This window comes from Ischnura elegans, chromosome 2 (genome assembly GCF_921293095.1).
Source record: "Ischnura elegans chromosome 2, ioIscEleg1.1, whole genome shotgun sequence".
Taxonomy (NCBI): Eukaryota; Metazoa; Arthropoda; class Insecta; order Odonata; family Coenagrionidae; genus Ischnura; species Ischnura elegans.
Window position 1 is genome coordinate 104,522,024 of NC_060247.1, and position 23,187 is coordinate 104,545,210.

A 23,187-nucleotide genomic window follows, 5' to 3' on the forward strand; every position below is an offset into this window, starting at 1 on the left:
AATGCCCTGCTGAATAAATAGTGTGTTTATTATGACTATCTTCACGTGCTCACACGACATTATTGAACTTGCCTTCCAAGAAAGTAAACATTAACCTTAAAAAATAGTACATTACTATCAATTGCTACACTTTAGAAAATTCAACGACAGCAAAAATGATCTAAAATTAAATCGTTGTCGATAAATTGTAATGTAAGTTACACCTGGGCAAAAAACGCAAAAACAAAGGAAAAAGTCAAATGTCATAAAGCGTAAAAAAAAGTCCAAAGACGAAAATCCTATCTTCTTCGGCGATATGTATTTTTTCAATCATCATTGATGTTAGATAGCATTTCGTAGGATGATGCGGTCTCGAGCATGCATGAGGGGTTGGTATCATCGCGAGGGATGATGGGTAGAGGGGAAGGAGGTCCAGGGGGTGAAGTTCTCCCGCCCCTCCACTTCCTGGAGACAGGGGATAGGGGGTTAAGTCCGAGGCGGCTCTCGGTCCAGTCTCCTTGCTGTCCCGGCTCCGACAACAGCGTCGAAGCTACGTCCACACCCTGGTTCCGTCAAAGAGAAGAAGGAAGGCCTCCGCTGACGAGATGCCGAAGAAGGTAAAGTAGAGTGAAAAAGATCGCTAGTTTTAGAATGTGTTCATCGCGTGGGGAGAGTTGATTTGCCTTGTAAAGAATTTTTTTTTCTGGATAAGAATATAAAACTTAATACTCCCAATTAATGGGCACTTTGAAAGTTTGGTCAAGCAGACTCACAAGGATATGAATAAAAGTTCACTTCCTCAACGTTTACCTAATTTATTCAATCATCATCAGTGATTCAGTTGACTTAAAAAATCAAAGAATTGCATTCATATTGTCTTTGTATGTCATTGATGCATCACTGTTATGCATTTATCATATTTTGAAATTTCAATCCAAGCCCTGATAATACTTAAATAAATGCAAGAAAAGTCGACAAGATGTGGTTTCCCTCTCAATGCAATGGGCAGATCACATCTATAGATTAAAGCGGCGCCCACCCTGTGCTTAGCAAGGGGTATGTGAATTTAAAATTCAGGGCATGAGTTACTTTCCCAGGGCCACCTTAAAATGCGTGGAATATTTTGCTAACGCCAAGGTTTCACTTGGTATTAGATCCTTCGGCTAGTGAATCAAACCTGCTAACCTGCCACTGATCTGTGTACATCAATTTATATTTGAATTGTTGTTAGGTTCAAAGATTTGTTCCGCACCATTGCGCGAAGTGGGTATATCATCAAAAAACACGTCTAGTATTACAAGTAACTCGTTATTATTGAAAAACATAGCACTGAGGATACCTTTCCGCAAGTTAAATTTTCAAAATCGCTAGTTTCATAGTGCTTACAAGCGTCAATTCTAACAGGGATTGATGACGAGTTTAATCAAAACGCTAAACAGTTCAGGGTAGATGACCTATTAAAGCCTAAGGAAAGGTTCCGAATAAAAATAATGGGACTCTCCAACGAAATAAATTCTACATGCAATTTAAAATTTATTGTGCATGAAAGTAGAATGATAAGGTACAGGACCAATAATCACTCAGCTGATTCAGATACTCAAAAATATTGGCATAGGCCTCCATTCTAAAAAAATATTTATAATGGTTTCACGAAGCTCTCAACTCACTTCTTATCTCTTCAACGTCCTTCTACATTAATGCCAAAGCCCTCATACACTGCCGTGGTCGATTTACTCGTCCACTCGCCTTTTGAGTTTTGTCTCCATTTTGAGATTCTCCATTGTTTTGATTCACGATGTGGCTGATTAGAATGTTTCTCTTTTCATCTTAAGGTTTTGAGAATCCTTTTTTTTTTCTCGATTATCAGTTCAAAGTTCTCATTACTTACCCGGTCCATCTATATGACCTCTTCATTCTTCTTCTCCGCCATATTTCGAATGTTTCCACACCTTTTCATCTAGGAAAACCAAAAGAGCATTTCGGTACAGGTTTTCGGGATATTTACCGAGTTATTCCATTTCCATAAACATAAGTTTCCCTGTTTTTAAAGAAGGAGTCTTTTGTTCATCAAACATTTGCGATCTCAAGGCAATACTGACGAAACTATCGCCTATGTAAATAGAAAGAGCGGAAAATACACCGATAACTATCTCGCTGAAATCTTAGCTTACGATCACGAAACAATTTCATCGCTCAAGCTCCGTACTTGAATAATACTCATTCGTGCCTTTCCGTTCATTCCTCGCAACCATTGCTCTTATTATACGCTGGTCAGTTTAACCATCACTACAATTCTCGCGGAAGCGGTGAATAGAGTCTATCATAACTCAGGTTAAAATCACATAGGAAACACTAATTTTAAAGAGTACAGCCACTGTTTCAAAATAGTGTTCTTATTTCCATTGGACAAAGAACTTTATTTTGACATAGATATTTTTATTGCCACGTATTTATATGAGACGTTCTAGTAACGCAGGTAAATTATTATCACTTGGAACGCTAGTAGTCCATCATACTCTAACCACATAAGAGTAAGCGTAGTGGGTACAAGGTATAAAGGCCTGGTTATACGATACATTAACCCGCACGAGTCAATGGCTAAATACATGAACGAATTTGGTGGTCCAGAACGAAAGCTGTGTGGATGCACGAACCAAACAGGAGCAGTTTCTGATTTCAGTTCATGCATTCGTGCAATTTGGGTGATTTCGCGGTGCATATTGGCGTTCATCTTCCCGTTCATACATTTAGGCATTGACCAGGGGCGTAACCAGGATCAAAACTATGGGCGGGGGGCAAGCCATGGTTGTTCAAGTTGTAGGTAAGATTTAAGCATGGAAAAGGCGAATGAAATCAACACTTTAAGGAAACCCTAAGAGCTCTTTATTATTTTTTTTAATTATTTGCTTGAAAAAATATTATTTTCCTTAAAGAAATTTTTTAAAGCGATTTTTGCTTCTAGTGGGGGGGGCGGGGGGAGCTGCCCCCTCCTGTCCCTCGCTGGGTACTCCCATGGCATTGACTCTTACGTGTTAGTGCATCGTGTAACCAAGCCTTAAGATCAGTGGCCACGTGAGAATTTGAGAAACCGAGGGAAAGAGCAGTATACCCTTTACCCACAGCTGTCCTCTCCGCGAGCACGAACTTCCGATAACCGCGTGAGACCCCTAGCGAGCACGAACTCCCTACTTCCTACTCAGCGCAGAGAGCACTGCCAAGCAGACATAGTGGAATGCTAATGGCTCAAAAGTTTATCCTCACACGTGCGTTTTGTGTAAGAGGGGGAGCAAGAGCTTTCCAAACCTTTTTTCGGTCCATTGAGATCTCCACGGCTGAGTTGAGGGGTCGGCCGCGTTTTCAAGGTCAGGGGGCGTAACTGAGGGAGCATGAGGGTTTTGGGGAAGCGTCTGAGGGCATCCACTGTAGCCAACGCAACGGGTTTGCTCCTAATTTATTCAGGGTTGTCTGGTCATGGGACAGCTCATTTTTGCCTCTTCCCTCGTTGGAATTTCTTCTCTGCCTCCATTCTTGAATTGGACTGCTACACATTTACAAACCCTAAAGCTAGCACTGAAAACGTTAGTGGGTCGGGAGGCGGTTTAAGACAACCATACTAGCTCATGAAAAATAAAAATTTCTTACTCATGTTCTCTCTTGAGTTTTGGTCCGTAAAAACAAAAATTCTCTAATTACAATTACGCCGACGTTTCAGAGAACCTAATTACCTTAAACAGGGCTTATTCTATTTTTTTTCCATGCATTACTTACTAGAAGGCCACACAGCGTTGCTACCTCAAATTAAATCAAAAGTCAAAATACCTACATTTGTATACTCTGTTGGTTATTTTTTGTGAAGAAGCCAATCATTTTTATCTAGTACAATGAGAAGATAGGCTAATTTCCCCTTAGAAGCCAGTGAGCAGCTTCTAATTTCAATTCAAAGAAGGTGACTATATAATCTTATGATGCCAGAAAAAATAGGTATAATTTTTTGTAGTCCTCAAAATTGAAAAAATGCCCCCAGAGCAAAGAAGATTAAGATACTCAATATGTATATAGAGACCAGTTCCTACCTTGAAACCTTCAGTATTACCATAGAGTAAGTACTTACTCTATGGTTTTACGTATTTCACTTTCTAAATGCAATCCCTCCACTTTGTCAATTGTTGTGCTAATTTATTGATTTTATTGAATTTATATTTTTGGTGAGTGTATCAAATATTTACATCAAATAGTGCTGTTCAGTACAGTCCAAGTGAAAGCGCAAGACATTTCACAGTAGAAAATGTTGAGATTGGAAAGTCTCGGTAAGGATGGAGAAGTGGAAAATTTGGAACTTGGAATTCATGGACACAGTGATGGATTTTTTATGTTTTCCCTTTGATATTGTCAAGAGGCGTGACTACCCAGCAGGATTTCCAACCGCAGAAGTTGTATAACGTGACGTAACAAACGACAGTGAGGTAAATACGCAGAGGACGCGTCGAACGCAACCGAAGTTGCACTAGCGGGTTTGATAGCATGAGATGCACCCATGAACTAACTTTGGTCGAAATTCATACAGCCGTAGGGAAACGCATAGCCGTCAGACAAACAGGCATCCTCTTTTATGTATATAGATTAAATTACGGTGAATTACTATAATTTGTGTGGTTGGGTAATAAAATTATTGGTATTATTATGGTAATAACGGATTCGTTCACTATTTTTCATTTAAAACTTTCTCAAACAACAGCTCATTCACAGTAATTGAATGACTTTTATGCATAAAAAAATTGATTAGCCCTGGCGAAGAAAAATAAAGTCACTAAAAAGTCGGAGAATTTCTGGAGTTAGGTTTATTACTTTGACTGACCAACACTCCAATGAAAATATAACTAAGTTTAAAAAGTGGTTCGTGATATATTATATAATCAAAATTTTCGTTAATAGGCTATTTCATCGATTCTAGAATCACCGTCAGACTTCATAGCGTGGCTCAAATGTATAACCGTGGGCTTCTATTCCATATAATTGTTCATAAGCTTAATTACACAAGCAATGGTTGCCTCAATTAAAATACATTTCTTGAAATAACACTGACATCGCGGATATTTCTTTCTCACGATGACGAAATCTGAATAAAGACTCTCAATCAACTCTATGCAATAAGTTAAGAGCATTTCCTTTCCAATATTATTGTAAAAATATGTATATTAGATGGGTTAGTATAGACTAAAGTTAAATAAAAATTGAAAGCAATATATTACAGAGATCGCACGACAAAAGGAAAGGTTCCCCAGTATGTGATTAAAATAGGTCATCTTTATTGACGCATTATGATGATGGAAGGATGTGTTACTTATAAAGTTTTAGCTCACTATATTCTTTCCTGGGATGCAATTTTACAATTAAATAAAAGCAAATCCTATTCAGAAACATATGACTTCAATATGATGAAATTAAGTGTGGGATGAAAACTGAAATGAAAAATGCAGTGTGAGAAGAGAAGTAAAACTTGAAAATATTTTATTGCAATTTTCTTAGCACCAGTAACTGTGATTGGGAATCAATTTACAAACTTATTAGTCTCTTGATAATTTAGACTTTATGTCGGTATTAAAATAAAGCAGGGAATAAAAGCTCTTACGAAAAAATTCATCCCCTTTTTTATCTTAAATTTTATCGCGGGGACGAAATTAATACGGCGAGGAAATTAAATATCTTTGCCTTAACAATTTATGCAATTATTGAAAATTTGTATATAATAATCAATTGAATCAAAAGAATGTTCAATTATCAAAGTATCTAAGTCTAACTAGGAATACAGGAAATCTCAACAGACATTTATGGAATAATTCATTTTAACGGGGAATTCTAAAATTTATTTAGCGCAAGATACACCTTGTGGTAACAGATTGAACTCTGCAAAAACATCAAGTTCTACGCAGACGTACATTAAACATATTCTTTGGCGGAAATTTGCTTAAAAGAAAAAAAACTGCAAGCACTGACTAAAGCGATAAGTAACTTTCAGATTGTGTACCTAAACTTCAGTTTTAATGCTTAATAGGAAGCCGCAAGTATCAGTTTGTTGACGAAAGAAAGGAAAATAGAGCGCGAGATAACTTGGTCACTAGATTGCCTAAGAGGGTCGCATAATCATCAGGCTGGGCTCGGCTGGAGCAATGTCCCTCATTGGCTAAGCCAAAGCCCGCCCATACCGCTTATCAACGCGATTGGCTCACCAGATTTGTGACGGAGAGTATAACGCACATATGCGATGTACACATTTTAGTTACGCTAGGAGATTTTATATCCATCCCATGAATACGTCGATGGTTGATGATTTGAAGCACGATGGCATGATTATTTAATATCGTAATTTCTGACCTCAGAGTCTGGTAGTTGGTCCAAATCAGTAACGGATAGGTATAGAAAAACCTCAAGGGGGGGGGGGGGCGTAAAAAATATTTTGAGCTACCAATACTTTTATCGTAATCAAAAATAATCAAGTTACATGCAAAGTTTAAGATAGTTTTATTTAAACTGATTATACGCATATACAAGACAATTCTATCTTATGATATAAAAAAGTTACAATGGTGGTTCTGCAATGTTCGGCAATGCGGTTAGTCCCGCAAGGGGGGAGGGTGGGCGCGCGCCTCCACCCCATTTGTATCCGCCACTGTCTCCAAACATGCTTGCATAAAATGTAATTCCCCAATGGCTTTCATTATTTTGATACTAATTACTCCGAGTTTTTAATTATCTGACCTTATATGCAATATAATAATTCTAAACAAGGCTCAATTTGGATCTCACGCTTCTGCACTGTTAAATGTTTGCTGGATTCTTTCAGCCACTTTAACAGTCAGCTAGTATTTAATGCAACTGAGTTGCTTTCAAAAGCTGTCGTCGGAAATGACCAACAGTTAAATGATTGTAAAGAAGTTATCTGCCTCGTAAATATTTTATGGCCACAAGTATCTATCAACTCTGATGAGCCATCGCGTGGAGTGTATTTCTCCGTACCGAGAGACGATTTCATTAATGAGTTGTATCTGTCTCTGAAACTCTGACGTACAGCACTCAGGAAAATGAATCGGGTTTTAGCTCCATTTCAAACAAAATAAATCTGACTGAAGGAAAGATTTGAATTTAAAAAATTATAATTTTGAATATTCGCTTCTCATTTTTGATTGTGAAGTAACTTTGACGGGTATTTTATTCATTACACAGGGAATCTTAGAGCGTCTGAGGGACGGAGTTGTCATAGGAGATGGCGGCTTCGTGTTTCAGCTGGAGAAGAGAGGATACGTGAAGGCTGGACCATGGACGCCCGAGGCAACGTGCGAGAACCCTGAAGCAGGTGAGTCGATGCATTCTACTTACTTATAAACACATATAGCCCACAAATTTAAGCTATTTTGATCCCTTACCGAAAATGGCGGTGAAGATTACATTAATTGCTAAGCTTATAACTTAACTTATTCATTTAATTTGTTTATTCTCCTCTTGGTTATTAAAAAAAATTAAAATATTAAAACAACCAATTATTATTTCATTTATATTTGAAAGTATGAATACTGTAATTACAGCTCCCAGTTTTAAACTTCAAGTTTCAGCTTAAAACTTGAGCTACTCGGAAAATTTTTCACTTGGGCCGGGAATCAAACCCCGGCCTTTCTAAACCATTGCATTATCCGATTTTCGTGACTTTCATACCAGTTTTACTGATACTCATGGTGGATAGGTGATGGGTCCGCGAGAATAAATTCTTGGAGCGTATTTTTTCGCCTATGCAATCATAATCTATCATTAAATTGAAAATAGCATTCCCTTCGTTTTTTATGGGAAACTATTACGTGTGAAGTTTTAAGCTGAGAGGGTGACTGACTTTCAATCAATTAATCAATACAGAATCAATTATCGGCGAGTTTACTCGTTGAAAATCGATACGACATTATAAAAACAAAAACATATTTTTTTTCACAAATATATTTTTTTAAACTCCACCGGATTTTTCCGATTAGTGCCATGTTCTAGAATACATCTTAGTCGTGTAAATGGCCAAAACTGGTTGTTATCCTAAATAGATTTATGGAATGCGACAACGTATTTTCAGTGCCACAATACTTAATGCATATTTGAAATGATGATTTGATTGCAACAAAAATGTTTTCTCTGTCCTTATTCGTAGCAAAATGCGTTATCAATCCAATACGCGTGAATAAAAAATAGCCTCTTCGTTCGCCCTCATTTTCAGAAGAGAAAATAGAATTCTTTTTAACTATTAAACTTGAGGCGAGGAAATCAAATAAGGTGATTCAGATGAATTTACGAGCTTACTTGGAATTTTATACATCTCATTATTAGATAAATTTTAATAGGTTGCATAAGTTGCACCTAAAGAATTTAACTTCATTTCTTCCAGGAATATGAACATGGTCACCTGATTTTGAATCTAAGATTATGCCACGGCCAGGGGACAAAACAATTGGTCGTAAAACCTTAATCTAACAATCCATTAGACGACTTTGGCTAGAGATAGATATAGATTATTTTTTATTTATTATCACTGTATTACCTTCTTCCACAGTCAAGCAGTTGCACCGCGATTTCCTTCGCGCAGGGTCTGACGTCATGCAGGCGCTGACCTTCTACGCCAGCGATACCAAACTTGACAACAGGGGCAACAAAGCTGGTCAAATGTTTACGGTAAGGGAAATAGACGGAGAAGATTCCTTATGCTATTTAATTAGATAATTATTAATCGCTAATCATGCAAGACCGGGATATGGAGTCAGATGACAGGCATCGGCACAAAATCTTTAGCAAAAATCTTGAAAGATTTTATGGCAATTTTTTTCTCGAAGTTTTGAAATCTTAATTTATTTCAATATTTACTCTTTAAACTCTTACAGAATATTTTGGAAAGTTCTGAAATGCTGGTTATTTGGTTCAAAATCATATTCTTGGGATACAACTTTTACTTTTTTCTCTAATTTATCCAGGCATTTCAAGCTTAATATCATGCTACCCCCAACCATAGCTTATTCCTATTAATTTCCATGTGAGTTAATAAAATCAGTTCAAGTATACCGGGGCTAGCCACGGCGATAACTTTTACGGGAGTCACCCGCAAAGCATTAATTGTGCGAAAAATCTACAGAGAAAAAAAATATTCGCCTTGACCGCGATTCGAACCCGGATCCCCGGTTCGAATTCACCCAGATTCGGGTTAACTGGCTAAAGCACCTGACCGGAAATCGGGGGATCCGGTTTCGAATCACGGTCATGGCCAATGATTTTTTCTCTGTGGATTTTTCGCAAAATCAGTTAAGTTACACAGGAATAAAAATTCCTTCAACCACCTAATCCACGTATAATACCTACTTCCCTTTCAAATTATAAACACGTCATTGGAAAATTAAAGAATCAATTGTGGAAAAAATTGTGAAACCGTCAACCTGGTATCGGTTTGCCTCCATCAAGGAACAGAAAAATATTTACACCACATTCTCTTCTCTTTAGTGAAAAGCCAAGAACTAACCTTCTATATTCCCTTTCACTCTTTTCGTTATCGCTAGAGCACAAGATTCGATGAAACAACATCAGTTCAGCACTCTTCAATCGCCTATTGATGAGTCACTTTTTAATCCAAATTTAAAATATATTATTTACTGACAGGGCTTTTTTCAGGGCTTCCGCAGCGGCAATACGGTCTGGCAGCATTTTTTGCGTGATACTTTTCCTAAACCTATTTTTATCATTAACAGACCATGACACATATCTGATTAACTAGCTTTTTGATTTAGCGTGATCACTGTTGATTGTAAAGAATGATCAAGTTCTTTCGCGACGAATCCATTGGATAAAGTTCTCTCGATTCCCCAGTAGATTTTTCATCGTGGCACTCATTTTCATGGAAACAGGAAATCAATGGAAAATCGCAAATAAAATAATAAAATTAAGCAATATCGAGGGCTGCTTCCATAATGATGTACTCTATCAAGTTCATAACTTTTCATTGATATACCTCGTGAGTTCGAACACTGTATATCACACCAAGGATGTTACCGAAAACAATTTCCCGAGAGTAAGAACTCCTTCCAATAATTCGCACCGCTCAAGGACCGCTCGCAACGGTGTTTCCCTCTGCGTCAGAAAAAATCACTACCTAGCGGATAATATTCATCCATAATCTTCAAGGGAAAGATTGATTGCATTGCCCGCTTTCAGACGACAGAAAAATACTTCATAATTTCAGCAAGACTGCCTCCTTATCAGTGAAATTTAATAAGCCAAATCGGAACTTTGCAAAGGCTTGCATCACAGGGTATACTCTACGCCTACGCCCTCAAGATACAGCGGTGGATTAATGATCGGCCGCCCTCCCCGTAACTTCTGAAAAAATTGAAAATGTGATAATCGTTAAGGTGATACACGTGAAAATGTGTGCTCCACCTGCTTAACAAACAATGTTTCAATATAACTCATGAATATCAGAAAGCCATTAGTCTACGCTCATGGGCGTACCCAGCGTGGGGGCAGCAGGGAGCAGCTTCCCCCTCTCCCCCAAGAAGCAAAAATCGCAAATGTCTTTAAGGAAAATAATATTTTTTCAAGAAAATAATTTTAAAAGCTAATAAATAGCTATAACTAATAACTTCAGGCTTTACTTTGTGAAACCTCTCCATATTGGAAGTAAGGAAATAAAACTTTGTAAGGTTCACTGTTATTTAATTATGGGCACGACCCGGGTTTCGTAACTTGCTGTTACAGTTTCCTTTAATGTTGATTTCATTCACATTTTCCGTGCTTAAATCTTACCTACAACTTCAACAACCATGTACGCCCTTATCCACGCTTATCATGCCTCAGACGCATTATCGATTAGTTGAAGTTTCACACCACTAAGACGCCGCAAAAATTAATAAACACCCCAAAAACAACGACCAACATGCTCCTCTCTCTAGACACCTAGATACGGAGAACAGGGGAGGCAAAATGTGTTGAAGAGGTAAGCGACGGGAGCGGTGGATAAAATTTAACACATAACCAGCTGTACGACTGAAATGGACAATTCGAACAGCAGTGGAGGTTGAAGCACGTAGCGATGTACCAACACTTCCCCGCCGTCATTACGCCAGCTGCGCGGGTCTGCTTCCCCGTCAAAACGCAATTCAAATGCGGGCATTCAAATCCATTGAAAGTATTCGACAAATTTCATTTTGCGGCAAAAGTTGTAAATAGGGGCACACCGTGAATAAGGGCATTCCGCTCACGACAATCTGGGTTCCGAGAAAATACTTTTCCAGCTTCATTTGAGTCGAAATTTTCAGCTGCGGAGGTAACGTTACACGTAAGAAGGGGGGGAAGTTCGACTAAAAAAATGCTTAGGTTAGCAAGAGAGGGAAGATGACGGTAAAATAACACTGAAGACACAGTAATTTAGTTTATGCCTCAGATTAAGTATGCATAGGTAAGATTGTTCACTATTGCTGAGGCCAACGTTTAGACCCCCATTATCGGCATTGTTTTGAAGAGAATCAGAAAAAAATTGCGGATGAAACTCTTTTTTTTTACAAATGCTTTATTTTTTAGAAAAACTTTTACTTTACCTTTTTTAGCATTAAATTCAATGGAAATACAATTTACTACCAAAGAAAACGACATAAAAAACGCTTAAGTCGCAGTGAGTCCATCAGACCCATAACGTGATCTGACTTCTCAATACCGCTCACGTGCGTGAAAACCAAAGATCGCCCTTGTACATACATATTTACTCTGAGGTTCGTGCAACAGTCCTCAGGCATATGTCATGTAGTCTATTATTTATTACTATCTCAGTGTATTACTTACAATCGCGCTGATTATAGGTGATAGCGAGGTGGCTGGCCTCAATCCACAGCGGCATCACAATGATGTGATCCACTTTTCGTGTTCCTCTTGTTTCAGGGTAAGGCGATCAACGAGGCCGCTTGCAGATTGGCCAAGGAGGTGGCAGCGGAAGGCGACGCCCTCGTGGCCGGAGGACTCAGCCAGACACCCACGTACCTCAGCGGCAAAGGCAAGAAGGAAGTGCAGGCCGACTTCCAGAAACAAGTGAAGGTCTTCCTCGACAACAACCTCGACTTCTTGATCTGCGAGGTAAGGGAAAAAAACTTTCTCCTACCCATCGCGCTTACCACTATGCACATAGTCCGATTTGAGACAGCGATCTGCATTCGCCTTGACCGTGAACTGCGGTGAATATCGGAAAACTGAAATTCATGTCGGTTTCACGTCGCGCCGTGTGATTACTCTGGCTGGTGCTCGTCTGAATAATGCCATCTGAGCGCAAGGAGCCTATTTGACAGAAAGTTTGGTCAAGGTTACGATCAAAATGAGCACGTCTGCCGAATGCAGTTGCTCTCAGGTCGCAGAAATCGGTGGACCTTTCAGCCTGAAATGAAATCAAGTGCGGACGACTCTCGCCCTCCACTCCATGCAGTGGTGTAACTCAAACCCTTAGAGAAATCAAAAAATTATTTTAAAATCTTGTCTGGATTTGATGTATAATAATTGCATCTGCTTAAAGTTAAATTTTAAGTGTCAAATTGATGTCAAATTCATTTCAGGTATGTTATTTTTCAAAATTTTTCCTAAACTCCACATTTCCCGAGGGGGTCGCCCCCACTAACTCGCCTCATCCCCCCAAAAAGCATATTCCTAGTTATGCCACTGATTCTACGGGTGGATTAAGTATCAAATTAAGGGGTGGGGGATCATCACCTGGGCCCGGGGAGCATGGATTACACCCGCCGCGGGAGAGAGATGCATTCTCCCATGTAAATGTTTTTAAAGAGCTTCGCTCTACAATAAATATAACTCAAACTCCTCTCACGTTTGGAACTTTTAGCCATTTACTTGCATATACACTCCCTTTACTCCGTTACAAGGATAATAAACCTGTTAAACTAATAAAAGCCAGAAACATTTGATAAAATTTGGAGGGGGAGTCATGACCTCTTAAACCCGCCATTTGCTCATGTAATTGCATGGTATTTGGACCAGGCGACCATGAGCTGAGATAATTTGTGCCATGAGGGAAGGGTAGGGTAGGAAGGTTCAAGGGGATCGGGTTGCTGTGGTGGCTAGAGTGTTGGCTTTCCACCCTGTGGGCTCAGGTTCAAATCCGGCAGTGACAGAGAATTTTCAGGAATTGCCCAATCCCTGCTTGGATGATGTGTGGAGGACATTTCTAGCACAGCATTCCGTCCGTTGGATGGGATGTTAAGCCCTGGTCCCCTTGGCACCTTTCGTTAAGAGGTGGCTGACGCCGATGCTGGGTATCTCTCCACCCTCACTTCTATACTCTTCCCTCATGTCACAAATGAGCTCAGCTGTTGGTCGCCAGCCTCAAATATCACAGAAAGGATGAAAAGAAACCTGGCATTCCAAAACCCGAAAGTGTTCTTAAAGATAGGTGGCAATGGGACCTTGACAAACATCCCATCCAACTAAGGGAGTGCTGTACTTCAGATACCCTCCTCTCGGCATTCTAGCAGAGATCCAGCAACTCATGGTAATGGAATACCTCTGCCTCTGCTAGAATTTGAACCATTGAAGCCTTTGACCTTGCCTCCCTACCTACGGCCTTGACACCATTTGGTGACCTCTGGTCTGATAAAACCTGCTTCAACGGAGAGCTCTTACCACTATGGTCTGGGCTCTGGAGCAAATATTAATAAGAGTGCTTAAGGTGGCTTCTAAATAACCAAAAGCTGAGGCTAACACCTAAATAGGTATGCCGTGCAAATGGTGGTGAAATTCACCATAATTATGGGAAAAATTCCCCAAATCGATTATGGATTAAATTATGGATCATTGGCTTTCCAGCCCACTCCACAGAGTACTGTGTTATACAGGCAACTGAATTCCCATGACAAAGAACGAAAGGACTGAGGTTCGATTTCTGATCCCCAGAAATATTTTTCCCACAGATATTTAAGTGCTCTCATGATGGTGTTCATCAAGTGCTCTCATGATACATTCCTATATCCATGAAAGTCATACGTAAATTATTCATAATTTTTAATAATTGAAATATAGACTTAAGTATTTTTTTGTCGGAAAATTTTTTCTCCACATCTCAGCTCTTTACCTTACAATATCTAATGCCAAAAAAAATTAATGCAAGTTTAAAAATATAAATGTGTTCTTTTTGGCATTGCAGTTTGGAGCATTTTAGTAATTTTACAAAGTTTAATATTCCACCCTTCTTTTCAATTTTATCATCATAGTACTTTGAGCATGTGGAGGAAATCGAGTGGGCCATTGAGGTCTGCAAAGCTACTGGCAAGCCAGTTGCTGGAACAATGTGCATTGGACCAGAGGGTGATATGCACGGCATATCTGCCGGTGAATGTGCAGTTAGAATGGCCAAGGCTGGAGCTGACATCGGTTAGTTTTTATGCTCATTAAGTCTTTTTTTAGAAGAAAATACATTTTTGTTGCCTTACTTTATCACGGCATTGACACTCTAAAGCAGCTTCTCTGATCACTTTGATTTCACAATGTGGTTCCTCAGTGGTGTAGTCAGGAATTTTGTTCTGTTTCAAAATCAGGGGGGAAAATTTTTGAAAAACAGGTTACCTAGTAGAGGGTTTCAAACTAATTTTTAACATTTTTCATAAACTAAAAAACTTAATTTTTCAAAGAAATCTTTTGTAAATTCATGATTTTTCCATATTTGGTTTTCTTTTGTGATGCTATTGTGTGCTTTCATATTTTGAGGGGGGGGGGTGTTCAGACCCCCCCCTCTCACTACACCACTGTGGTTCCTAGTTCACAGTTAAAATATATTCTGGATACTTTAGCTGTTATCATTTGGAGTTTTCTTTGTGCAATACCGTATTTCTCTGAATATAGTGCCCCCCCCCCCTAATTTTGAGGCTTCAGTTTCAGGAAAAGTTAAAAAAAAAGCATTTGAATATTGTCCCACCTTTACTTTTACAGGAAATTTTGGAAAAAAAATGGGGGGCTGTATTCAGACACATACGGTACTTTGAAATTTGAGGATTTTCTTCATGTTTAATATTCAAATCTCTTTTTGATAACTATGTAACATATAGTACAATACACGTGCACTCTGCTTAGTGGTAACATCTCTCAGTGCTGTAATGCAAGCTGAAAAAATATATATAAACAGACATGTATACTTACTTATGCTCACTTTGGAAGGGTATTGAAATAAAATATCCATTATGGAGTGAGCCAAATGCATTGATAGAATGTGATTTCATCACGTAAAGAGGTCTCATTAACCATAATATAGCAACTTACTATTTAATTATGGTACCCTCATTTTAATTTGAATTTACATAAAAAAATGAATATAATCGATCTGTGGAGCTTATAATAATGACTTCATTTTTGCCATTATTAAATCATGAATCGAAAGCAAAAAATCTTCCTCTCAGAATGAAACTTTTTAAAAATTCACACTTATTAAACATTTTTTAATGGCTTGCAATAAAAAGTGGCCAAAGTATAAATGCATGTATCAATTGTTACTATTCCAATGTAATCTAACCAGAAGGAGGGAAAAAATGACAAAAAATGTTTTAACGTGATGTTAGATCACAAATCCAAACTGTCATTGTCTGAGTAGACCTGACTCATATATGTACAATGAATATATTCTGAAATATGCACTCTACAATTCAACTGTGATGACTTTTTCTTACAGTGGGTGTCAACTGCCATTTTGACCCATTCACCTCCTTGGAGACAGTCCGCCTCATGAAAGAAGGTTTGGAAAAGGCTGGACTCAAAGCATATCTAATGGCACAACCCTTGGCATACCACACTCCAGATGCTGGCAAGCAGGGATTCATTGATCTCCCCGAGTTCCCCTTTGGTAAGCATTTGTCATTATTAATTATGTATGCTGTTAATATTTGGACAACCTTCTCTGTGATGATAATAGGGTAGTTTCCTTCATCAAAGAAAACGAAAGGCATTGATTGCGATTCGTTACCCACCATTAGTGTATTCATAATACACAAATTATTTGGTTTTTGAAATACCGGTTTAGACGAATGGCAAGGGTCAAATTTTATCCTCATTTGAATAAGGCCAGATTGGCGCCCATGCAATTCCACTCCACGTGACGTCACAGGGACCTAGTTTCTACACGAGAGGATAGGAGTTATACATCGTCTGAGGTTACCAATACATGCATGAGGCACAGAGTTCAGGGAAACATGTCTTAATAATCACCTATTAAAACTGGCTAAGGTTGGAAAGTTTTCTTCGTTTGATAAGGTATTAATAAACCTTTTTTAAGCCAAGCGCTACCAGCCAGCAAGGTACTCAGCTACCCGCTAGCATCCTGCGTCCTATTAGTGCTCAGAGCCTCGATCAAGGTCACCTCACAAGGCGGGAGGGGGAACCAGAAATGTGTCGCACTGACTTTTTCCCATCATTCCTACTTACGCATCACGTTTTCGCGCGCTTGAAAATTTTCACTTTTCATTTAATTGCGAAAAATAGATATCGTCATTTAAAAATCTAAAAGCGTGAAATACGTACTCCAGGAGTAATAATCTTTCGATTTAGGTAATAAAAAAATAATAGGAAACCACCCTATTCGGGACCACATTAGGGGTCTATAGTCCCCCTCCCAAATTAGAAAATCTTTTAGAGTCAATTTAAGATGATAATACATTGACGTTACGTTACAATAAAAACAAATTGGGACAGAGATATTTATTGAAAACTAGGTGCTTACACAACTGACTCCGGATTTAAAAGCACTTGTCGCTGCAGTCACGTTTCCATCCATTTTCCACCATGTGCTCCAGCTCTGACATCCAGGTACCCCCTCAAGGTTGCTGATACCTGTTCGATATACATAATTGATATTGGTGGATCATGGCGGGCCTTCGAAATAGTTCCCTCATATCCAATAACTGATAGTTTCTTGAAGCTATCATAGTAACTCCTTTACATTTAAGAGTACTATCATACTTAATTTCAAATATTTTTAAATATAAAATATCACAGGTTCGTTAAAAATTACTCAACCTAACCTTACATTGATCTTAATCTATAAAATATCACAGGTTCGTTAAAAATTACTCAATCTAACCTTACATTGATCTTGGTCTTCCCCCTTATGCAAAGATATGAATAATTTACATTCATTACTGTCTTGGCCACAAAGAAATACAGTTGAGCAGTGATGTAAATGAACAATATTAACACGATCCCTGACGTGGACTGTTAGACAAAATCACCCATTGTGCCTAAATGTTTTTCTTTTTCGTTTCGCTTTAATATGTACTTGGATCCTTTCCATGTGAGTTTTCATGTGCATTTGGCAATGTGCACCATATTGGTCACCTCATATAGGTAATTGGCACCAAAGTAGCTGTGACCAGTGGTATGCTAGGAGAGACCAAGAAGGTGACTCATTCGTTGGTCATTATGACCGAAACGGTGTAAAGATGAAGTCTGTGTTTCGATCAGTATGACCAAAGTAGCAGTGAACATGTTAATCTATAGCTTCTGCGTAAAAATTCCCATGTGGTTGACAATTTTTAAGCATAAAAAATACATAGTAAGGGTCCTATTAATGAAAAGGGATAATTTGGTCTGCAATTTTGACTGTAGGAAAAAATGGGACAGTTGTGGGACTGCTTTTTTTTTGAGTGCATGCTTAATGGTTGTAATTATTTATTACTTCAAGCAAAGAAGGAAATAAAGATAGAGATATAATTATTTTATTGGATCCAAAAGAAGTCTTGGAAAAATTAATGTTTTTTTCTATTTCCTCAGCCCTTGAGCCACGTATTTGCAGTCGCTGGGATATCCAAAAGTATGCCAGGCAGGCTTATGATCTTGGCGTCCGCTATATTGGAGGCTGCTGTGGATTTGAGCCCTATCACATTCGGTAAGAAAATCCCTACATTTGTGTACATATTCTGATTGGTTATTTTTTTTGTGAAGAATCCAATCATTTTCATCTAGTACAATGAGAAGATAGGCTAATTTCCCCTCAGAAGCTGGTAATTAAGTACTAGTTTCAATGCAAAGAAGGTGATTTTATAATCTTATGATACCAGAAAAAATAGGTATAATTTTTTTTAGTCCTCAAAATTGAAAAAATGGCCCCAGAGGAAAAAAGATTAATATATGTATTCATTATATATTGAGACCCCTTCCTACCCTGAAACCTTCAGTGTTAGGTATTTCACTTTCTAATTACAATCCCTCTACTCAGTCAATTGTTGTGCTAATTTATTTAATGCGCCCCTCCACCGAAAAGTATCACACCCAGAGGAAGATGAGCAGAGCCCTTTGCTTCAGAATCTGATGGTAATATACAGCTGTCTCTTATTTGATGGAGATGGTAGGTGTGGCATGGAAGGGTCATACATTTTACTACAATACGCTCGTAAAAAATTCTCTCAACAAAATGCTGTCTTCATGCACAAGCTCAATTAGGTCTAATGCATCACAGCGATTAAATTAGCTATAAATATCACTTGACACTGTATTTTAATCTTAATCTTATTGTACATCCACTTCAAGATGGCTCTTCTCTTAAAAATCACTTATTTATTTTTTTATCACCATAGCATCAAATCAGCAAAGAAAATCAAAACAAAAACAAACATGCTCACAGACAAATAAAACAAACAACAAATGAACTCAAAAACAAAAAAACAAACTAAACAATTACAAAAGTGATTCCGGTCATAGAGACACATGCATCAGGTCTTACATGAATGAATTAGCTTCAAGCAAAGATTGAAATAGAAGGAGAGATTACACCATCCTTCATTCTGAAAAAATATATCGAACTGTATACTTTGGCTTGGAATCCTATTTTTTTTATTTTTTCACTATATTGGCTTTAGAGTCAATCGTTCATGCATACTCATGTTGAGCAAATTATCGTAACTCCAAATTTTTAAAAGAAGACGTTTAATCATTGATACTACAACCAGTTCAGAATTGGAAAACAGAATTAACTTCATGATGGCTGCATTTTTAGGTCATCATTGTGCACAAACGGTAAGGGTCCATAGCCGACCAATATGGGGATGCTACTCTTTGTCACCAAAAACCTGGTTCCATTATTCTATGGATCCAAGGGTCCTCTGCTCATCTTCCTCCAGGCTGAGCTGCATAGCAGTGATAGCAGGCATTAAATAAACACTACGTGTCACAGATCTCCTCCTAAACCAAGCATAGCATTTATTTAATGCGCCCCTCCACCGAAAGGTAGCACACCCAGAGGAAGATGAGCAGAGGACCCTTGGCATCTTAGAATAATTTGACCAGTGACTTGGCACCCTTAGCTGAAGAATAGGATGCATTAAATAAATGCTACATGTAACTTATCTGCTGCTACATTGGCCAATCTAACGATATGATCGTTGGATTATTCTTCCTCATAGGATAATTCTCTAAAGTTGTTAGAATGGCAATGGCTGATGCCTGGTTTCACTGATGGTAAGACCCGCCCGCCTTTATGACGGTGCGGGATTCCTCGTCTCTTCCCTTCCTCCCCTGTCCTGTCCCAGGAGGCGTCGTCGGGCTCCTATCGCGGCGGCGCCTCCTTCCCTTCTCCTTCCAGTCCTCCCCCTTCTGGGTGCAGAGGTAAAAAGCTCGCGCCTATAGACCCTGCCTCAGGAGTGTATCCTCGCGAGCCCGTTCGAGGGTTTCGTTCCATTTGCTACATTGGCCATCCGCCCGCCTTGGTGACGGTTGCGTGCCATTTGCTCATTTTCTCTTATGCTCCTCTCCCTTAACCCTGCCACACCATTCCCATCCCGATATATACATATTTGCCCCTTTAGAAGATGCTACCTTTTTCGAATACTACTGTAATCCAAATGGCTAAGCAATCTAAAACTGTGGATCATGTCAAAGAGAGATATTGCAATTAATGTTTGACTATGGCTTGGCACATGATTTTTTTTTAAATATCGATTTGATTAAACATTACCTTTATCTTGCCCTATTTTCAGTGCCGTTTCTGAGGAACTCATGAAGGAGCGTGGCAAGGTAGCTGCAGCAACAGAGAAACATGACTTGTGGGGAGGCGGTCTTGTTATGCACACCAAACCATGGGTCAGAGCAAGGTAAGACTTCAAATTTTGTTCATTAGGGACATTTGTTAAAAAATAAGGAACCTGAAATATAGGATAAAGGTTCTTCCCATTATGATAAATGGCATTCAACAATTAAAGAAGAAACACCACTCCCACTCAGCCAGCATTTTTGGCGGCAAATTATCTACTCATTTTAAATTAAAATAAATACATGTGCTATTATTTTTAAATTTTCAGGATGCTGAGTAAACCTTTGTCAGCCTTCACTTACTACTCAAAATTTCCTCAATATTTTCTAAGATTCAAAATTATTTGATGCAGGCTATTATTAATCTGCTTTCCAAAATCAATTTGATTGCTTTGAAAATTTTTTAACTTTGGGCTCTGATGGCAGTAGTTAATAATTTCCGATATTTGTGCAAACTTTCAATCTGAGACTCAAAATCCTTTATCAAACTCTACTACTTTTCATAGACAAGAAAAAGTCACAGGATGAGTGCCCCTCTTACCTACATACCTACCAGTGGCATAGCCAGGAATTTCATTGGTGGGGGGTCCAAAACGAGGAGGGTAGGGGGGGGGAATTTTTGAAAAACAGGGTACTAAATAGAGGGTTTCATACTAATTTTTACACTTTTCGTCATCGAGAAAAACTTCATTTTTAAAAGGACTCTTTTGTAAATTGATGATTTTTCAATACCTATTTTCTTTTCTTTTAGTCTTTGATGTTTCATTTTATGAAGCAAAGTAATTGTGTTTTTATATTTTTTTGGGTGGTCTGGACCTGTCAGACCCACCCCCTCACTACGCCACTGATGCCTAGGGTTGTGTGTTGCCAATTTGAACAGTATGATTTCAGTGGTCCAGGTTGAAGTTGGGAGCTATTACCTCAATGGTGAAGATTGAAAAAGGAGCATATCTCCTTACATGCATGATTGAATCAGTGCATTACATAATTTATGACCCAATTTCTTTCTAGGGCAAAGAGAGAATTCTGGGAGAACATCAAGCCAGCATCCGGTCGCCCATACTGCCCCTCAATGTCCCACCCTGATGACTGGGGTGTGACTGCAGGAAGCAAGGTGTTGATGCAACACAGTGAAGCAACATCAGAGAAAGAAATTAAGGAGCTGGAAAGCCACGCAAAGAGCAAGGGACGCAAGTGAGCAGACGGGGAGAAAAAAAAGTGGGAGATGAGGTGGTTTTTGTATTGAGGATGACATAAAAATTTTAAATCTCACTCATTCATACTGCCCAGGAATGGGAAATCTTTTGTACAAGAATAGAGCTTCATTTCAATTTCAAACTTATATGTATTAAAATTTCTCATGCCAAAATGTCTTCACACATATATTATTAGTATTAAAAGAAAAAAATCTGGGAATTACTCACATGGTAATTTTGCTTGCCATAGCCATTTCCCTCCTTGTATTTTTGAAAAATACAGCTGTTAAATAAAAATTTACATTGCCCATGTTTAATCAATATTTTGGTTTGATTTATTTTCCATCCAATCATCATCTTCATAAAACTTGCTCAAAATCATAATTTCAAAATACATGACAAATCCAGGGGTGCAGCCAAGAAAGGATTTTGGGGGAATTCCTCTGGATTAGTTGGTAAACACATGCACTCTACCAAGGTGTAATGAATGCCTTTCATGTATACCTACTTCATATTTGGTTTATTTTAGTATGTACATATTATTAAACACTGTAGAATTAAGTATGCATATGTATAAATATAGTCATTCTCAAAACCCCTAGTACACTTTTGGCATGTTCTAAGCTGTGCAACAATACAGAACTACTCACATCAGCAAAACCAACTCCCTCAATTGATTTGTGAAAAAAGAATACCATAATAATAAGGGTCTTACCTATAATGCTAGAGGTATAAGATTTCTGTGACAACCATCGAAGAGATCATAGAAAGACCTTAAAGAGGGTTGGAATATGCTCACTTCCAAGTGCATGTAGAAGAAGAATAACTACCTGCAAGCAGACAATATTATAAGTTACATAGGCAATTTAATGAATTTTGCCATGAACATAATCACTCCATTGTGAGTTCTAATTTATTGTTCAACAGCATCAGAAGACATTCTTCAGCTCGTAGGTTGAGAGATGAAGCAAGCCACTTGCACCATCAGATAGCCTTCCTACTTGAGACAAAAGGCAGACTTCTACAGATAAGTTAATGATATCGTATTCTCCTGCAAAGTAGGTCTCTACTTCTTAGTTATTCTTCTGCTCCTCCCATCATAATTGTGTGTTTCGTTATTGTTTGCCCTTTTGCAAGCAATTCCTTCCCTTGGTGACCAGTTCTCACTGAGCAAATTATTGAACAAGAACACAAATGGCACCATTCGCTAAAAGTAGGCATAAAATTTAGTGTTCTGTATTATTCTGTTTACTTATATTGTATTCAAAACTTGTAGAAGAATGGCTGTGTGAGAAAGACTTTTCATACCATAACTTGTCTTTCTCTTTTTATTCACGGAATTCTTCTGATGAATTGCGACTTTAGATCGGACCTAATGACCTCATTGTCAGAAAACCCCTCTGCTCCCATCTCTTTCATCAAATCCCAAGTACAACTTCTGCTCCTGAATAAATGTGGTGCACCACGCTGTATGGATGAGGATACACTTTAGGCCTTAGTCAATTATTAAACCACCAATTATTAAACCAACCACTTTTACACATTTTGCACCACAGTACTTATGTGAATAAAGAGGAAAAAAATTTACGCTCCTTATTAGATACAATAATTTCACCCTCTTTCTTATCTTCCTCACAGTGATATTTAAGGCTTAATATCTCACACTATTTAATTTAATGAAAAGAAGCCTACGAAAACATGAATGCCAAAGAATAGTGGTTAATTAAGTATTGGTGGAATTTTCCTTGGAACTATGAGGCACTGTGGGCTAAAATGAAGCAATGGCTACATAAGAAATTGGAAATTATCCTTACTATATGTAGTTAATAAGTAAAAATAACATTTTGGTGATAATTCATTTCTCAATAATGTAAGGTTCGAAAACTGCATAAGGGTGTTCAAATTGCCCACCTGAGTAGTCGAAGGTATAAAATATCTTGGTTATAGA

At 38.3% G+C, this 23,187-nt stretch overlaps 1 protein-coding gene across 1 annotated transcript; it reads left to right on the top strand.

Annotated features, from left to right (window-relative positions):
* The first annotated feature begins 479 nt into the window (after positions 1-479).
* LOC124154290 (betaine--homocysteine S-methyltransferase 1-like) lies at positions 480-21,560 on the top strand. Its single transcript, XM_046527913.1, has 9 exons — positions 480-596; positions 7,201-7,330; positions 8,561-8,679; positions 11,923-12,114; positions 14,250-14,409; positions 15,698-15,868; positions 17,791-17,905; positions 19,992-20,105; positions 21,055-21,560. The coding sequence occupies exons 1-9, from the start codon at positions 585-587 to the stop codon at positions 21,239-21,241; spliced, it is 1,200 nt and encodes a 399-aa protein (XP_046383869.1). The 5' UTR covers positions 480-584; the 3' UTR covers positions 21,242-21,560.
* Positions 21,561-23,187: the final 1,627 nt, after the last annotated feature.